The 21503-nt window shown below is 33.5% G+C and overlaps 1 protein-coding gene across 2 annotated transcripts in view; it reads left to right on the top strand.

The window, feature by feature from the left end:
* Positions 1-304: 304 nt before the first annotated feature.
* LOC110997989 (semaphorin-2A) overlaps positions 305-21503 on the top strand; it is a 68724-nt gene continuing 47525 nt past the window's right edge. Inside the window, exons 1-2 of one of the 2 annotated variants that reach the window (XM_022266394.2) lie at positions 305-438; positions 528-688. In XM_022266394.2, coding sequence (XP_022122086.2) covers positions 550-688 — 139 coding nt within the window. In that variant the 5' untranslated portion in view covers positions 305-438; positions 528-549. Of the gene's footprint in view, positions 689-21503 lie in introns of both variants that reach the window. The other variant, XM_045633049.1, reaches the window with a different exon arrangement.

Below are 21503 nucleotides of genomic sequence, written 5' to 3'. Positions count from 1 at the left end.
TTTATGCGTCTTCCCAAACATAAATTAGGTAAATTTACTTCGATTTTACAAACCATCCCCTTTATTACAATATGTCCGTAACGACGAGGGGTCACTGACAAATCTCCCCCAGGTCTTCGAAACATCATTGAATCGGCAAAATTATCAAAACTTTTTAATCCACAACTTTTCTAAGCGTGTAAACGGGACTTCCTATCCGCTGTAGCTGTCCTTGTCTTACTCAAAGGATTCACCAAAGTTTCGTTTGTCTCCAACGAGTTGATCGAGCATTTCGAAGCAGTCAGCATTTAGTTTGCGATACGGCGTTGGCGATGATGTACGTCGCGACTCGGTTACGCGAGCGCGGATAACTATAGTCGATGGGAGTGAACGATATATTCATACGATTACTAAACTAGTATTTCAACGGAAACTTGCCGGCAGTCGATTTAGCGTAATGTAAACAGATGAACATTGTTCAAGATTTCCGGAATAGTTTGTTTATTTAAGCATACAATAGGTATTTTTCGGTTTAATTGTGAGTACAGTGCAGGTGAATGTGCTGTGGCAATGGCCGGTAGTCAGAGACAATGGTTAGTGGCGCTCGTATGGGCTGCCCTGGGTTCAGTTTTGGCGGATTCCTGGACAACTTATCAGGAACAACCATGTTGTCGTCCAATTACACATCACCGAGTTCGACACCACAGGGGTATGTAGCGAAGAAGTTCAACTTTGTATAGATATTTTTCCAGTTTTATTTAAAAATGTATGAAGTAATTTAACTTGGTAATTACAAAGATTACTGTAATTGGAAATAATTTAGTTTGAAAATTTACTGAAATACGAAATAAAAACGTAACACTTTTAGAGACAAGGTCAGACACATTTCTAATTTAAAGAAACCGTTTAATAATAACCGTATAATAAAGTTATTTATTATTTAACTCGTACATATTTTAAAAACTATGCACACTTTTGTGATCGCATTATTGCGACATAATGAAGATGATAATTAATATCGTGTATCTTTTAAATAAAATATTTCACCTTGATTTTATGCGTCGATTCACTTATTCGTATAATTACTTATATATTATAATTATTAACCTACTAATAAAATACAAAACTTTATAAGCCTAAAGTCTAAAATGTACTATAATATTGTATAGTGTATTATAATATTGTTCGTACTCTTCATCAACAAATGGTGCTTTCCAGTCCTAAAAACTACACAAACTTCATTCCTATAAAAATAATTATGCTCCGACAGTTTCTATAAGGTGCTAGCGTTTGTTAGTAATAAACAAAAGAATATTCCGGCATAATGGGAATTTTTAAACCTAGTATCTCTTATTACAAGTTATTGTATTTAACACTCTATTCAGCACGACTTCAGGTTATTAAAAACAAATATGATGGCACTTTTGATAAATTAAAATTCTTTTTTAAATGATATTACCTAAAACATATTGCAACAATCCTAAATCAATTTGAAGATAGGGCCTAAACAACGTATACGGATCGCTTTTACGATATTTGTTTAAGCGGCGTCATTAAATTAAAAAAGATTTAAGTATATGAACAATAATTTATTTTAAGGATTTAAACACACAAAACATAACATAGCCTTAATAGAATTAAATTAAAAATTGATACATAGAAAGCAATAGAAATTGTGTCCTATTTAAAATGAGTCATAGTATTATTAACAAGTTTGTAACAAGCTCACAAAAGTAATTAATATATTTGTACTACAAATCAATTTCATAGAACTTTAACTATTCTAGAATCTTTGGGTTTTATAATTATATGTTCTTCACTCCTTATACTTATTATGTAAATATGTGTACATATATCAATGTACATACTAAATATTGTAAGAACTATTTTAAAAAAGTACGTATAGAGTTCCTGCCCATTCTACTCCATATGAAACTCTAAGGGGCGTTTAGAGTAATTAAAAAAATATTTTATCGTATAATTTTGTCTTTCAATCAGGCCTTTTTAATAGGCATAATTGAAATAATGGTTTGTCTGTTGAAGCAGTTGTTATAACATTTTAACACGATTCTTGACGGCTTTCCGGTGGTAAGTAAAACTACATTTCAATGTTTACTTAATGATTTTAAGCTGGCTTTGTTCGACCACACACATATGACCTATATGCTTATGAACGCATTCTCAGTACGTGGTTTTTAAACAAGCGAACACTGCACAAGTGTATTGTGTTACATTCTGAATAAGCTACAGCAGTGTGAGGCAATAACTTTGCGATTACTTATTGTTTTCGTTGAATTGAAATTTGTCAATATCAATTAATTGAATTTTAAGTTCTCTTGTCTTTTAAATGTTGCAATGATGCGCACAGTTAGCATTCGCTCGAACAGTGAAGGAAAACACCGGCACCGGCTTGCCATAGACTCAAAGACGGCGTGTCAGGCTCAAGAGTCTACTTCCGCATTAGATTGACCAATGATCATGAAACAGATGCAGAAATCTGAAGCCCACTCCTAAAGAGATTATTTATTTATGTCCTTTAAGTCTTCTACATAAACACCTCTTAACCATATCTGCGATTTGTGACCTGGTAATCAAAACTTTCCATGTTGATTATTGACATTCATTAATGTTATTCAATCACACACACTGGCTCTGCGAGTCAGTGTCTTGGCCTGCGTAATGAGAATCTTCCACTGGTGCCTGTACCCACCAAATTGCTGGCTTTCAGCCGCAGCAGGATCCAATCATAGTTGAGGAGGACCTCGAAGAAGGAGGTACCGCTTAATCGACCGAGTGTAGTGATAGGTACAATATGATTAAAAGAAGTTTGATTGATTGATTTCGTCTATATATTTTTGAAGCCGTGTTGTATGTACAAAAAAAATATAAACGATTTTAAAACAAATGATGACTTTCACCAGTATAATACGCGAAATAGAACTAATTTGAGTGTACGGCCAACCAGGCTCCATAAGATAAACCACTCCTTATATGGAAATTGTATTCGTTTTTACAACAAACTCCCAAGCGAAATTAGAATTATCACGAAATAAATTGAAATCTTTCGTTAAAAGTAAATTACTTAATAAATTAATCAAGAAAGCTTTTTATAAATTGGACGAATATTTAAATGATCCTAATCCTTGGGATTGATTTGCTCCAGTTCAAACAATTTGTATTAACTTAGTGATTAAAAAGAGTGGCGAGAAGTTCCTTGCTAGTTCTTGTTGCCCGCTCCACGCCCTCTTGCGAAATGGTAGTAAATGTAAAGTTTCAAATAATTTTTTTTGACGTTCATAAGTGTACTTACCTACCTTTTACCTATATGAATAAAGATATTTTGAGTTTCAGATTAAGTTCTTATCCCGCAAAGGTTTGCAACAATGAATGTTTCTATTTATAATAACCAATAGACCCAGGAATCAACGTTTCCTGTCTATCAACATGCTAATCAACCGGTTATTTTGAGTAGATAACATAAACATTTTGTTTACAACTCGTTAATGAGTTTATCCAGAGTTGTTTTAATTTGTAACTTACATTACAAGTATATATTATTAGGGATGCAACTGAACAAGCAACCTCTTCCAGTCTTTTCTAGAAAGAGGTTACAAAACAACAAAAATAAAATTACAAGTAACACTGGAAAAGTAATACAATTACCATACTTAATCATAAATATACATTAATAAAATATTTAGTAGATTTTGTTTGGTGTTACAATTACAGTCAAAACCGTTTACGACGACATCGTTTAGAACAACATACCGGTTATATTGACCAAATCACGTTTTCGGCTGTTATGACTATCGGTTATTACGACCATATATGACTAGTCCCTATGATGTCGTTATAACAGATTTTGACTGTATTTACAGATTTCATACAAACATTTGAAGTAGTCACTATTACGAGTCGTAATTAGCGCTAGGACCCGCCGGTTTCACTATGTATCTAGTGAAAATCATGTCCCTAGAACGAAAACAACTACTTTACTAAAAAAAATTAGCGCTTAAAAACTTGGAATTGATTATATCTGTGTATAAAACTCAGTTTTGTATCGCCCGGACAAATTACGACCAATATTTAAGCCTTGACTTGATTAAGCTGTCGTAGAATATGGCTAAAAAGAGTATTAAGAATATTCATAGCGCAAAATCACATGCATCATGAGCATACCACACAAAACACACCTTTAAGTAAATAACTTCACTGTTTACACTACACAAATAAAAAAAAACATATATCCAAATTACTTCAAGTAAGTAATTGAAGTAATTAGGATTACGAAATAAATAAATATAGCAATTCCAAAGTCTTCTGAGGCGTATTCTTCATTGAAGGTATTGTCACTGTAAACTGTCCGTTGCCTCTTCTAGGCACATCTCTCCAACCTGTTTCTGCTATAGCTGCTTTAGCTGTTATGGGGAGACACATGAGGATAAAAAAAAGAATTTAGTACTTAATTATTTTCTGGGGAAAGGGACACTTTTCTTTCATAAAATTCCAGAGGCACTATTATCTCTGCCTTTTAGTAAATTTAAAAAATGTACTAAGAAAAAGCTGTTTAAAAAGTTAACGATTAAATAGTTGATAAAGGGGCCTGGGACTAGTGCTTCTAATTAATTTTGTTTGAAAATAAGTGTTGTTCGATGATTTGCTATCATAATAGAATATCTAGAGTTTTATACGCCTGTTTTTCTCTGATATACCCTCTGCCATTGCCACTTTTTTACACCAGCTGGTTAGTGACCTCCGCGGTATTTGATTTCCACCTTGCGACGACAACCAAGCTGTCTGGTTTGCTACGAGCGTATGACGAAAGATATATATATATATATATATATATATATATATATATCTATATCACACTTAGCGGTATCACTTAACATCAGGTGAGCCTCCTGCCCGTTTGCCCCCTGTTCTGTAAAAAAAATATTCGCCAGCATTTTGACTATCACGAAAATAGGCTAAATGAATTCCCATTTAGGAAATTTCCATGTCAGTATAATATTTAATTTCTGACTGTGAATGCCTTCCGAATTCTTCTCGGACATCTGACGACACTTTGGCATCATTAACGTAATAAAAATTCTTAACGTTGACACGTCTGCTATATATTTGAATAGCTCATTAAATAGGTTATTAAATAATGTAACTTTAAGAAAAAAAATATTAGGCTTGCTAATGGTACACTCTAACATTGGTAATAAAAATAATCATGAAGAAAAACAAATATCGATTCAAATTCTTCGAATATTGTTATATTTAAATAAATAGGTAAAATTTTTTTTAACTATACACATACATATTCCTTTTTTTGGAATAATATAATTATTTGAATATTGTTTAATGATGAGTAGGAACACTGATGCGCAAATAAATAAATAAATTATTAAATCCGTTTTTAATTATCATTATTATTATTTAGGAATTATAAATACTATGAATGTGTATTATAAATTAAATAAATTAAATTATAATTATTAAAATTATAATTTAATTTATTATAAAAATTAAAATTGGTAGTTTTGATAGGAGTACATAAAAGTATGAATCTACTTGATTGTCTATTTTATGGAACAGGGGCAAACGGGCAGGAGGCTCACCTGAAGTGATAGCGCCCATGGCCACATGTTGAAGAATTGGTACGTTTTTTAAAGGACGTCGAATCCGTTCTGAAACACTTTAGTGGGCATTTCAACATGGTGAAGCTCAGTTTTGGAAGGATATATATTATATATTGTAGATTTTTTTGTTTTTAAGCCAGCCAAGTAGGTTAAGATCCTAAGCGCTTTCTTTCTTACTTACTTTTGCCTTTATATCAATCACCACTAGCCAATTGGGTAGTATGTAGTAATAAATCGTTTCTCTACAAATGGAACAAAAAATATTCCGAACCACTAATAGGAATTTCGCGTTAATTCAAACATTCAAACACCTTAGTTAGTGTATTCAACATATTATAATTACATTCCTAAAGATTTCTTTACAAATCGAAGTGCAAAGGATATATGTTCTGTATCTTATAACAAAGGATGCGTCGCTTCCTAAGAAAGGAACAATGCCGTTGTATAATTCCGATATTAGTTTACGCGATTTTAATACGACCGCATGTGTTTTTGCAACGATTTATTTTCCCTATTTGCTATATTTTATAATAACTTAACTAATATAATAGAAAGGTATTAATATAACAATTAAACGAAACAAGACATAAAACATAAACCTTTTTATAACTAATTTTAAATACTTAACGCAATTGTGAATTCACTCAGTACGATATTAAATGAACACATTATTTCAAAATTAATAGGATTAATAAGAGATTATGTTTATATTTATAGAATGGGCAGGAAACCTCCCGTTTGTGAGCCTCCGCTCACCTGATTAGGTTATACCGCCCATGGACACTATCGTTCGAAAGTTTAAAGCGTAGTATAATTCAATAGATACAGCAGTATTACTATATCTGTTAAGTAGTCGTGTTAACGTTCCAAAATCGTACAATTTGCAACGGCGCCTGTTAAAAGATCAGTAATAGGCATGCCGTTCCAGTTGACCGCGCAAGGCGAGGTGCGGGGTGTATCCAGTACAAACCGGCTTGCGTGTGCGCAGGTAACCGACCGACCCAACTAAATTGAGCCATAAAACCGTTTATACAAGACGAGCCCGTGTCTTTGACTGCGTTTTATTGGAATGGATAGCCAATAAACATTCGAAAGAATGTTTCGTTGTTAATTAATAAAATGTAAATTTGTCAGGGATGTCCATAAAGGAAGATAACAGAAGAGTATATGCATTCTCAATGTCTGATATTCGATGAGATTAACGGTTAATTTCTTGACTAAATCGCGCTTAAGGCGATTGACTACTCCGCGGCAGCCCAAGTCTGGCTCCGTGCTCGCAAGAGAAACCCTTGCGGTAGGCTGTCGGAACTGCAAAACATGAAATTATTTTGCTGCCACAAAACAAAACAACGACAAATATTGTGTATAGGGACGTCATAAGCCACTGAATTTTCAACAAATTGATCTTCTATAAATCAGTTTTACATGAATTCGAATTTGAATTCTATTGTATTACTTAGATACTTAATAACAACGACATCGGCTTTACGACTATCGGTTTTTACGACCAAAAATTCTCATGAATTGGTGAAAACTAAAGACGATAAATTCAAAGGCCGACAACGAACTTGCCTGCCTTCTGGCAATGTCGGTGTCCATGGGCGGCGCTATCACTAAACATCATGTGAGCATCCTGCCCGTTTGCCTCCTATTACTTACATAAAAAAAATCCAGGCATTACATCTCTAAGCTTATTCTAGACCCATCATTAGTGTTCGTAAGTTCGGCTGTTTTATTTTACCTCTTTTAAATATATGTATGCATTATTTTATCGGAATTACCATAACGGTTTAGGAGCTTGACCGCCATTTGCATATTTTAATTTATTGATATTTTATTTATGGACGCGATAATAATTATGTTGTTGGAGTTAATAACTGTTCGTTATTATTTATTATGTATTTATTAGCTGAATTGTGCCTCAAGCATATCCACTTTTAATTTACACTAGGCGTTTGTATGGTGAATATTTATTTTATTTAGTAATGTAATAATAAAATTAATAAATTTAAATAGTAATGCTCAAAATGATGATCTCAAGTATTATGTAACACTTATGTACTAAGTATTACTTATGCACTATAAGGAATTGGTTTTATTATTTGGTGGTCAGGTCATTTACTTTTTGACACAATATATTACCCACAAATTGTCTATGCTTGAAAACTAAATGTATTTTCGAGGATTCCTACAAAATATTAATACGTTTATTTTTGAGACCTTTGCTTACTTTTGGGAACAAAAGAAGGGGGAGGGGGATAAATTGCAGGCTATTTAATAAAGGCTATTTTTATTTAAATCAAATTAAACATTAGACGGTATTATGTGTTGATATCCCCCGTACTGCTGCGGTTTTCCTAATGACAGACGAGGTGGCCAAAAGCCATAAATCTAATTGTTTAACCATTCCGAGGTCCTATATGTCGGAGCGAAGGGCTGATTAGTGCGTCACCGCCGCCAGACATGTTAATCGCTTGTGGCACTACCATCACTTTGACAAAGTATCCCACGTCTCTGAGTTATATATCTGTATATAAATTAGTTTTGTCCTGAATACGTTATATAACAAAATTGTGTGTTTAGCTTTTGTTATCCTAAATTCATTCAAATCAAATCATTTATTCCAATTTGACTACATAACTTTTGAATGTTAAATAAAATACAAAGATGACTCTAAAGGTAGTTTCGTGTTGAAAAGACTGGGCAAGAAACTCTATAGTTGTATACATTAGTTTAATATGTGAAGACAATGTACTCCCAGAATAAAATTACTATTACTAACTACAGGTCTATTTTTGTAATGTTAGTATACATGTTAAATAAAATATAAAAAATATTCTAGTTGCCCCTTCCAAAAGGTAGTTTGGTGTAGAAAAGACTGGGCAAGAAACTCCACATTTGTATACATTAAGTAGTTAAATATGTGAAGACAATGTACTCCCAGAATAAAATTACTATACAGGTCTAATATTGTATAAATGTTTCTCACATATTTACAAATACCGAAACCGTAGAATATACTTCTTTCTAATCTCTTTTTACGTTGGCATTTTTTATAGCAGTGTTAGCCTAGTGGGTTTAGCGTGCCACTCTTACACCGGAGGCTGTGCACCAATAGAGTATCTACCTACCCATTTAATTTTCGCTAGAACGGTGAAGGAAACCGTGAGAAAACTTGGCTTACACTCAAAAACTCAACCGTGTCTCAGGTATAGGAGGCTGAGCACCTGATCTAAGACACAGATCTCTGAGGCATAGAAAGGCATAAAAAATCGCCACTGATTTATTTAATTTAATATAATATTAACGTGAATAAGATACAATTAGATATTAAATTGCGATACTAGGTCATACTTACACGAGATAGACGCTATAAATCAACTTTATTGTTACCCGCAATAATTTTAAAGGAGCTTTTGAATTTTCACATTTTCACGTAGGAAAATTGTAGTATCTTGAGAAAATTTGCTATAAATCAACGTTAACATACACTCGAGATATTAACGTCCTATTCGGCAGAGTATTGGGATATTAATCGCCCGAAGCTCAGTAGTTGAGCACTTATTTAAAGTAAGTCTGCTTATTTGGTACTATGTATTTCATACACTTTTATACCCGAGAAATTCGCTTATTACTTGGCTCAGTATTGGGATATTAATCCCCTGTAGCCCAGTAGTGAAACACTTATTTAAAGTAAGTGTGATTATTTATTGTTCTTTAATCAACTTTGACTTATACAGAAGTATATGTATCCAAAGCTTTTTGAACATGCCAAAATCGATCTGACACCTGCCCCATTGATAGGGAAAGTTTTGATAACCTGATAAAATTATTTATTTACTTTTATAAACGTGAACTGTGTGAACCCTATATACTTTTTAATAAATAATATATGTTACATTTTGGTAGATCGTCGTCCCATTTTTTAATTTGACCTCCTCAATTTCTTTTCCCGTTCCTCAGATACCACTCTGTTACATCCCTACTCCATTTAAGTTTACTTATTTTTTGTAACACATCACTGCAATTTTTTTATTTTGTTTTGTGATCTGTGTTTGGCTTTGTATATTATCTAACGCTTGTATATTATAATTAGTATATATATAGCTGTAAGATTACTTCTAAATAAAAAAATTGTAAAGTTCCTTAATTTTAAACAGTACCAAGGTTTCGATAGTTTTGCAGATTATCGCAAATATTTTAATTTAGACTCATTGGAATGTCGGCGTAGTCAGCAAGATTTATTATTTTTGATATTCTTAACGGGCTTATAGATAGATAGCTGTCGTTAATCCAATCTCTCCCCGGTATGCAACAAGATATTCACGATTGTTTCATGTGCCTTGTACGAACACGAATTACCTGCATAATTCGCCAATGTTTTGTTTTATCTGACTATGACACAAATGAGTTGGTTGATATTTTCCACTTAACCAAAGAGGATGTGAGGAAATATTTGAAGAGGTCTTTGACTTTCTTTTGAAGTAACAATTTCGTTTTTTTTTAAATATTAAGAAGTTTTTAGTTTTTTTTAATATTCGTCTATTAATGTACTTACTTATGTTTTCTGTTGCATATACATATATTCTTTATCTATGTAATGCTTTCATAGTCTAATCAGCAAGTTCAAAATGTAAAAAATAGAGATAAAGGTCCTAAAAATATGAGCTATGGCTCATTCGATTCGGAATCACCTCTAGAAAAATGGTTTTGAAGGATTTTGGTGCAGGTTAAAAATTGCAACTGTTAATACAACTTGACAACAAAAACAATAACTTTTAATATTTAATTTTTTAATATTTATAAAAAATCATAATTAACAAATTACTGAATAAACTTTAATAATAATATATGTCATCAGTATAAGTGATTTCTTTTATAATATGTACTTATATATGTAGCTGTAAGACTTAGTTATATATGTTTATGCGCGAGCGACAAAGACATAAGATGAGCTTCTTCGTGCTCCGCGTCCGTACTATATAAATAAATTATGGTACGTTTCTAGGATAGATTGAAAATCTGTCTACTGTCTTTGACCTAATTGAATCGTCAGGATGTTTACGATTGTAATCTTCGTTCGTACAGGATTGTTATGGAATTTCCGGTACCGTGTTTATTGGGCGTGTGGCGTCAAGTCGCGTCGGTAAATTGAATAGTGCAGTTGACTGACGGTTTCTTGAATTCACTATATCGGATTTCAAAGTAAGAAATCCCTTAGCGTTTTAATATTAACTACAAGTATATATATTTAACAAACATATTATATAAAACACAAAATATCTTTATTCAAACACAACCACTTAAAGAGAAGGTTAATTAATTGTAAATTTACATTTACTTTCAGTTTGCAAGTCAAGGACGTAGAGCGGGCTAGATTATATCAATAATAACCGAAATTTTTATCGTGAAAGTAATAATTTTGATGATTTTTAAATTAATTATCAATCAAAAGCTGTTTAATTATATATTGTTTTAAAACCCGGGAACTCAAATGCGATTCCTTTAGCAATGTGCACGTACATTGCTAAATGGCTCGCAATTCATTAATGTGAGTTATAACACACAAAATAGTATCATTGTTCAATAGTGACATCCCTAGGCGAGGCACTGGAAGATTTTGTTCGTGGTTTCTTGTATCACCTCGACGTCCACCGTTCCACAACTGCGCGTTTTTCAAGGCAGTTTTTGCCGCGCACCACCACTTTGTGGAACCAGCTGCCGACTGAAATATTTCCGAATCAATTCGACTTAGGGTCCTTCAAGAAAAGAGCGTACCAATTCTTAAAAGGCCGGCAACGCACTCGCGAGCCCTCTGGCATTGAGAGTGTCCATGGGCGGTGGTATCACTTAACATCTGGTGAGCCTCCTGCCCGTTTGCCCCCTGTTCTATAAAAAAAAGCGAAGAAGTGATGAGTTAACGGACATGTGATAAAAACAGCAACAATGTTTGTAATTATTAATGGAATTCATTTGTTTTTCTTAAATAACTGTTATTTAGCGATAGTAGTTTTATTAATTACGATCAAAAATCTGTAAACATCAAATTCAAAATCATCAAAAATGCCTTTTGACTAGGCAAAAGGGAGCATCGAAACGGCAATTATTTTTTGTGCAATCCATACCTGCCGGTTTTTGTTTATAGAGATGCTTAGTTGAGTGGAATGATTGTGTAAAACTGTTGGACGGTTTCCAACGCATGGGAAACAAACGAAACAGTCAAATGAGATACTGGGCTTCAGTGAAGAGGAAATCAAATTATTCTTTGGAGTTGAGCCATGATTGGAATTAAGTTTTTACATATTGAAACTTTGCAATGTAGTTTATGAAACTTAAATAACGAGGGTCATTAACTGTAGCTATTTTTGAAGTTATACTTCTTTTGGCGCGATGGAGACAAATGAGAGTGAATTTTTACGATGCGCGCGCACACCAACACCTATCGACATCGTGAAGTTAGGTCTAGGTGGCATGGAATATGTTCAACTTGTATATTATACTATTTTTATATTTAGAACACGTGTTTCGTAACAGTGCATTTAAACTGTGTGAATAAATAAATACTATTTTGGTGTTTTTGAATCAATTTCATATACAACGGCAATAGTATTTACTAATAATTTATGAATTTTATTTAAATTAAATCGGTTTGAATTATTTTAAAATTTATCGGTAATCTCTACTGAATTTTAGTTATTTTTTTCTAAGAGATCCTCTCTTTGAATATTAATTTAAATAGTGTGCATTATTTTTAACAAATTATTTGTGTTAATTTGTTTTATTTGTAAAGCTGTTTTCAAGCAAATAAATAAATAAAAAACTAACGCTATTTGGATTACTTACTAGTAAAGAAAATAACGAATATATTACGCACATTAAGTCTTGACTGTTAAATATGAGTTTGCATCTCCTCTCCATCTCTGTCCGTAATGCATCAGGTTTTTGGGCGCCCACGTTTCCTGGTATTTGCACAGACTATTTCATTGATTTGTATTGTGTAAAAAATGCCTCTATGGTACAATTGTGAGGTTATTAAAACTAAAAACAAGCGCTACAACCTTGGTCCAACCATACCTGGGACATTTCTTATCTGTTTCAAGTTAATTTGTCAATCTAATAGGCAGTCGAGGCAGTCCTAGTCTAATCCAAGCCGGTTTCCGATACTTTCCTTCACCGAACGAGTTTGTATTAAAGGCACTAATCAGGAAGTCCGTTGGTGCACAGCGAAACGACTTTAGCGATGAGTGACGCACACAGAAGCCAATACGCCAACGTTCTTCTTCTTCTTCTTGTAGTGCCTCTCCACTACTGGAGGTTGAAGATCAGCTCGTCATATTTCTTATTTTTCGCCAAGCGCATCAGCTGTTCTACACCACTCCCGTCCATTATCTGATATTGCGAAGCCACGACTTCCTCCTTCTGCCAGCTCGTCTTTTCCCCTTGATCATAATGATGACTTGAAGAATTCGTTACCGTTTGTGTCGAAGTACATGTCCCAATATCTTCTTTATTTGTAATGGTCAAAGTATTAAATACCAAAATGCCAAATTGTCTGACTTTAACTACATATAATATTTCTTTAATATCATAGCAACATTAACATTACTTATTCCCAAGGTTCAAAATTGTTTTTTAATTTTGTCTCCAAAAACCAACCTAGGAGTTCAGTCACCTCTCATTCGAATTCTCCGCGATTATATCGGATTAAGCAGTGCTTATTCAGGTGGATATACTCGGTAGTGGGCAGATCGATTTAAAACAACATTGTATAGCTTTCTGATACCCAATCCGCACTAAGCAAAAAATTTATTGTAAACTCTAAAATTGGATGAGTAATATTTTAATTTTATGTCAAAGCAGTATATATGATGTGGTGAACTTTATCAAATAAAGAAAATACTGTGGGAATTACACCCATGATGAAAGGAATCCGTCGATGTCATATAAGTATGCGATAAACTTTTCAATGGCTAATTTTAACTCATAGATTAAAGAGCGCGTTTCTCTGGCGTCGCTCCAGTCGTTTCAATTAAACGCACATACCACAGGACGCTATAAAGCCAAAGCTGTCTGCAAATAACTTAGAAAACATATACGTAACATACAAAAAATTTACACACAATGATATGTTTTTATTTGTTCAACTAACTCATTCTTTGTATTTCTGTCGCATTAACTTTGATGATTATTTGGTAGAATTACAATCTAAACTGAAACTATATTTATAGTTCTTGCTGAATATTCCACAAAAGTAAGATAAATGAGTATTACTAACAAGCCACAAGGTTTGCAGGTGGTTCGGTCAAAATTTCCCACCATGTAGCGCAACTTGTATTGTCGCACGTTCAATCCATAAAAGCTATTTATTAATTTGACGATCCGAAACAAGAAATATTGTACGTCGATATCTTCACGATCGCAGCGGAGGCGTTCCATCGTTCAATTTATATTAATATTATGAATGTTCTACATCAATCGCTTGGAAAACAGTCTATTTATTTCGTGTATTGTAAAAATGTTACGAAAGCGTTTAATCTTCAATCCATATTATTTATTTATTATTTACCTGACGTTACACAACAGGCTATTTGCCAGCTTGGAGTTGGCCGTGGAAGTATCCGCACCAATTCTACTACGGCTCTTTCAAGATCAAGCCTTCTTTTGCTAATGCATTTTTATAGAACAGAGGGCAAAAGGGCAGGAGGCTCACCTGTTAAATGATACCGCCGCCCATGGACTGACTTTTACAGAGGGTTTGCGAGTGCGTTTCCGACCTTTTAATAATTGGCACGCTCTTTTCTTGAAGGGCATTAAGTCGAATTGATTCGGCTATATTTCTATGGTGTGGAGATGGTGAGCGGCATAAACTGCTATAAGAAACGCTCAGTTGGGAAAAGACGGATGTTGAGGTGAAGCGGTGACCATGAGTGTCTCTGGCTTCTGTCATCCAGCCCAAAATCTATATATATGTCGCAGTAAAGTAGTTAAATCAGAGAGTTAATTGAATCTCTAGACAGTTAATTAAATATCGATATTCAATAAAGTCGCTAAAGGTCCGTCAGACAACTGAGTGAAAGAAACGTGTAACGAGTTTCCTAAACCATTTACAATAAAAGAAAACACGGAATTTCTAAGCTCTCAGTGCTTTTCGATACCTATACTCCGAAATAACATTTTGCTTAATTTCTTGATTGCATCATTTCCACATAAAATTTTATTTTGTAATTTCTGTTTTAATATTAAAACAGTTTATTATTAACTAATTAAATTTATTAACGTTTCAGAACTTAAAATAAAAAAATATTTATTGTAGGTGCTTAATAAATTGACACCAAAAATAATAAAGGTATCTCCAACTATAAGGTTTTACATATATTTCAAAGATATTGCAATTCGGCGTGAAAGCCAGGGCAGATAGCATCATCTTCGCCACTCCGCATAAATCTACATACTACTACATCTTTGATACATTCTGGTGAGAAGCCAACTGTGCACCGGCCACCAAGAAATAATTCAAATAAAATAATCGTTTAAATTCGTGTGTTCTTTAAATTACTTTTATTTATTTATTCACACTTCGTTGCTAGAAAGAAACACAAATAACACAATATATATAAATTACAAGGGATTACTTATCGCTAACAAGCGATCTCTTCCAGGCAACCCTAAAACCTAAAACTAAAACCCTTTTACTTATTATTTTGTGATGTGTATTAAATATACCCCATAATGGAATGCGTAAAACAAAAGAGGAATTTAACCGTTTCGCTGGACGGTGATTGGTCAAATAAAATGACAGATTGCAACTGTAAGAGACTATTCGGAAAAAAGAGTTATTTTAAGTTCGCGTAAATTTCATAAGAATACGGGTTGTAAATAAACATTTAATAAGTAAGATTTTAATACAAAACGATCTCTGCAATCGAAGGAAATTGTATACAAATCTCTACATTGCAATATATTTTCTCCGTATTCACTATTAACCCATTGAACAACTCCTGAAACACATACTTTGAATGCATATAAACGGATGCTTTCATGAAAGCCTTTTATACGAACACGTTTAATATATAATATAGAAAAGAATAGGTTACTTAACACAAATTATATAACGAAAATATTTCAGTATTTAAAATTGATATTTAACTTAATTGCAAATAAATTCAAAGAAGGAATAAAATCACTAATAGTTTAATATTACAAATTTGAAAATAGAATTTTAAACTAGGCACCATATTATATAGTCTTTAATAGACAATTATAAAGATTATTTTTTTAAGATATCAAAACGTTAAGAATAAAAGTTTTGATTCCAAATTGAAACAAAAACATTTCAACATATAGTTCAACATCGTACAACAATATTTAAGTCCAAATACAGAACCGTTCCAAATTTAAATTACTACAGATAAAAACGGGCAAAATATAGAGTTCAACATCACTATGGTACTTAAGCAAGTTTAAATAAGGAACGTTTCGAATTGCAACTTGCAAGTGTAGCCAATTAAGCTAATCTATGTAAATTCGTCCAATGAAGCGATCAAAACATTACGTAGAGATCTTTAATTAAATAGGTAAATCGCTGATGTCTTATTGAAACGAGCAACGTTGGCTTGACATAATGAATTGCTAGTGTTAGGTCTGAGGATGGGACCGACAACCACTGCTATCAATCTCCCCACGGCTGTGCGTAAATCTATCAATTCTAGGGCTAGGATGACTTAATAGCCTATATATTCTGGCTTTGACACGAGAAATGAGTCTCGTCTTTAACTGGTTTTCAGTTCAACGATCTTCGCCTTTGTGAATTTCTATAATTTACTTATTGTTTATTCAAACGGCACGTTATTCAAAAAAATACGTGCAAATAAGTTATACGAGTAAGTATAATTATTATACTTTTTTATTAATTTATGAAAAATAATACTTAATAGTTGTTCGTAATAAATAAATTAATTGAATGATGAGGCCTTCAAAATGATGAATAGAGCGTTCCAATTCTTGAAAGGTCGGCAACGCATATGCGAGCCTTCGGCAATGTGAGTGTCCTTGGGCGGCGGTATCACTTAACATCAGATGAGCCGTTTTCCTCCTATTACATAAAATAGTAAACCAGCTCTGAAGATGCCACTAAAAAGCTGTGTACATACCTAATTTGTTAAATGTTAATGCGTACATAGACAGGAAGTCCATTGGTGCGCACAGCCGGGGTTCGAACCTACGATCTTGGAATGAGAGTCGCACGCTGAACACTTCTCTTATATGTTCGTCATACATACTTCTTTTTATTAATTCTGTCGAGGGTATGTTCTGTGATCGCCATGTTAGTTTTAAATCTTCACATTTGTTTTTTATCCCGCCTGGTTAGACGCACTTGTTCAATATATTCCAATTTTGAATTTATCATTAATTACGCCCTCAATAGTTTTTGCGTTTTTTGCGGGTGTGAACTTATGTTTGTACAAAAGTATATTATCATTTTAAATGTTCTCTGTGTTCACTGATTGTTCCCTTATCGCTTTGACTAACAATTGTATGCTTAGGACTCATTGTTAGTACATAAATCTCTAAAAATATGTATTGTCATGCATAAATTTTTATTTATAATTTTTCTTTGATTGGCACAAATGTTAGTTTCATATTAAATTCTTAGAAGAAAATTATCGTCAGTCAGTCTTATACGATATATTGATTTATTGACTCTCATCAATGAAGAGAACTGTTCGCATTTATAAGTACAAATCAATTTTAGCAAATTTTAAAAAGCTGCAGAAAAAAATCTATGTACCTACTGTTTTATAAATCTTTTGATTTTGCCTGTGAGTATGTAAATGTCATATTTTTTTAATTGGGTTTTTTTTAAACTGCCTCGCGGGCCATATGATTTATTAGTCAAGGTGTGTGTGCAGTGTGTGTGTTTTAGTTTTACCTCTTAGTGTTTTGATGTATTTTACTTAGTCGCATTATTTTGGTTTCTTTTCGAGGTCGGCACTAATTAGGGAAGTTTCTTTCCAAGCGATAAGTCTGTTAAGTAATAGGTTCATTTTCAAGTCGGTGAAGCGAGCTCATTAATCAGTGTTGGTCGAGCTTCCGTCGCCGTTTTCGCCGGAACAACGGCTTATTTCTGATTGTTTTTGATAAAACAAACAAAGAACGATTAACTGGCATCGTTTGTCACGTGAATATTTGTAAAAGATATCGACAAACGTTGATCAGGGCCTCAACATTTTTTCCACTTTAAAGACAAGTGTGAATTTTACGTTTACCGAGTGCCGCTAGATGGCACTCGCGATAAACAGATTTTGATAAATATTTATCAAAACCATTATGTGGAACCAGCTACCCACTGATGTATTTCCGCACCAATTCGACTTTGGGTCAAGAAAAGAGCGTACCAATTCTTGAAAGGCCGGCAACGCACTCGCGAGCCCTCTGGCATTGAGTGTCCTCGGGCAGCGGGTTCCAATTAACACAACGTGAGCCTCTTGCCCGTTTGCCCCCCTTTTCTATAAAAAAGGTAGTGTTATGGGACACTTTTCTTATGTTAAGTAAATATCCTTTGAGTAAATTAGTCATATATGTTAAATAATGTCATCGTCCAGAGACAATTTACAGAAAAAAGTTTATTGTTGATCTGTATTTATCACCGTTGCTGGAATAATCTTATAAATTTCCTTTAGTATAATCTGTTACCTGAGTGACAGAATCAATATCAAATGAAAGCTCAACAAACATTAGAATATTGTTCGCTCTCAGCTCACCGGTCACAGAGAAATTAATTTGAGACAACGACGTGAATTATGTTTCTCGATTGACCGGAGTTTAGCTGTAGAATTGATATACGTCTAAGAAGACGTTTCTGTGGAATATATTCTGGTTTTGATAATGATACTATTGTATTTAACATTTCTATAGATTTTGACGTGACCACGTCGAAGGCATAAGTCATTGTCCCGTTACGCTCATTGTCAAATTATGCTCATTGTACGCTTGCGCCGCGTCTATCTATCTTCCAGTCTAAGACTTAAGTACAATGATTTGCACTAAGAATACTTTCATCAATGCTTTGTTATGTCGTTGTCACATTAAACTATCGTCCGGAAACCGATTTCACAGACAACCATTTTTTTAATTAATTAATTCGTTCAATTCGCTAGAATTATCAAAGATTGCAGACAGAATAGGAACGGATTTTCAAAGAAATATAACGCCTATTGATTATCGAGCAGTTGGCCGTGCTTTCAGTGTGCGACTTCTATCTCCAACCCATCATCTCCCCCTCAATTCAAATTGTGTATCAATGGAAAACATCTTGAAGAAACCGGCATGTCTTAGACCCAAAAGTCGGCGGCGCGTGACAGGCAAGGAAGGCTGATCACGAAACAAATACAGACATCTGAGCCCCAGAACTCAAAGGTTGTAGGGCCACTGAATTTTTGTTATTTATGTATTTATATATTTTTTGAACTATGATATATAATGAGATAGGCATTATTTACTGATTTAAATTAGTGTATTACATTTTCTGAATTTAAAAAAATAATAGATTTGCAAAAAATAATTATATATTAAAACTTTAATTTTCATTAAAAAGTTTATTTCTATTATATAACTTATTTTATTTCTATTATATAACTTTTAATTATTATATAACTTAAAAAAAACGGATCATATAGGGTGTAACTATTGTATAGTGATATACCTTTTAAAACAATAGTTTCATCAGCTATTTCTTAACGAAACTAGGTATTTCAAGAGAGATTGACATGAACTTGCTCTGGACACAAGAGTCTGCAAAATTGATTAGATCGCGAACAAAGCTATCGAATCAGCTGATAATCTTGACACTTAACGAATCTATTGTTGTTGAACCGTTCTGAATTAATTAACGTATACTTTATAAATAATTAGATATAATATGTTAAAACTAAATAAACAAAGAAGGAAGTATAGTAATTCAGCGATTTTTTTTAAATTTTAATTTTATTAATTTATAATTATTTTTATTACTACTATGTATGTTAAGAAAATTGTACATGCTGTATATTTGATTGTTATATAAACATTAAACATACACAGAGGTCATAATAATATTAAGTATGCGTATTCATTTCCATTTAAGAAAGTATTTTTCAACAATAGTGAACAAAATCGGCCATAGCTCGACGCAGTGGACTCAATTTTGGAACAATAAGCCTGGAAATTGCTTTTGAATGTGTTCGAAAAATCAGACGTATATAGTACCGTTAACATTTTTATCTGCTCGGATTTTGTTCTGCAGTACCCAGTACTCCATGGGTTCAGGGTGCGACTCGCAATTCTGATGTCCTCTCATAAAATTGTTTGTTGCGCGCAAAACACTCACTAGGTAAAGGAGCAGTTTCCATGGACAACTGAGATGTCTAAAGACTAAGATTGAAAAATGTTTTTGACTAACCCTATCTATAAAGATCGATCCACAAATCACACAACCCGACCCTGAGCATTACAGGCAATTTTTTTCCATCACTACTACGAAACCTGCTGCCCACTGAAGTATTTCCGAACCAATTCGACAGAAAAGAAAAGAGAGTACCAATTCGTCAAAGGCAACGCACTTAGAGTCTTCTAGCAATGAGCCTCCTGCCGGTCTAGATAATTAAAAAAAACTTTTTTGGCATAGCAAGGGTGTGTTGATACTCGCCATATAATAAACCTAATTGGCGCCACGACTTTCATGATTCTTCGATCGTGTTGTTCTCGGCTGAAGGCCGTAAATATGCTGACCGAATGGGTTTGAAATGTCACCATAAATAGTCCATCACGATACTCACTAAAGAAACCAGACTGTCTCAATAGCACTCGAAGTTTACAAGATTTATGGAGGTACGGGTGATGCTAATCAATAATGTATGTCAGGGTATAAAACATATTTTATGTATATGTATTTTATGTGTATATGAACCAAATTTGTTGTTTACTTAAATGATTAGATTTTTCATTATAATCTCTTTTACAAAAGCCAAAAGTATTTTAGGGACTTAAGTAATTGTGTTGACGAAAAACTACCTTAAAACATAATTTAAGTGAAACACGAATCATTTGTATCATGCAAAATTCCATCTCCTTTTTCCCATTGCAATTGACATGACGTCTCGCGTTCCAGGCCCACCACTAGATCACCAGGTGCTATTCCAAGTATTTCTGAACCGTTGCTACTTAAAGCCGTTCAAGAGGAGAGCGTCCTTCAACCGGTTAACCATTAGCAAAGAAGAAGTCGGGATAACAGTTGGAATTTTTAAAGAGAACCGTTGCACGAAACAAACAAAAGACGAAATGTATCGATGTGTGATTGGTCGATGTACTACGCGTTGGGCTAGAGATGACCAATGGGAATTAAACGAAACGCGCCACGTCTTTTGTAGGACTGAAAGTTATTAGAGCCATTTGTATATGTGACGGGCGACAGTCTAGCTAATTAAAATGCTACCATTTATAGTCTATGGAGCTTATAAATGTCCCGGCTGATTCATTAATAATGCATTAAAGTATTTCAAGATTAAAATCATTTATTTCGCTTGTGATAGTAGGTATATATTATGTGTAAAAATTATAGAAAGTTTCCGTCATTATATATACATGATTGTTAAACACACACTTTATACATAGAAAAAGGGGCAAGTGGACAGGAGGCTCATCTGAAGTTAAGTGATATACCGCTGACCATAGACCCTAATTGTGCCAAAGGGGTCGCAAGTGTGTTGCCGGCCTTTTAAGAATTGGTACTTTTCTTTAAGAATCCTAAGTCGAATCTAAAATGTATCGATAGGCAACTGTTTCCAGATAGTGGTGCGCGAAAATAACTGCCTTAAAAAGTCGAAGTGATACAGATGGTATTTTGTATTCTGCCTTGAT

This window comes from Pieris rapae, chromosome 22, assembly GCF_905147795.1.
Source record: "Pieris rapae chromosome 22, ilPieRapa1.1, whole genome shotgun sequence".
Lineage (NCBI taxonomy): Eukaryota > Metazoa > Arthropoda > Insecta > Lepidoptera > Pieridae > Pieris > Pieris rapae.
The sequence above is the reverse complement of the archived record's forward strand: the minus strand, read 5'-3'. Positions and strand labels throughout refer to the sequence as shown.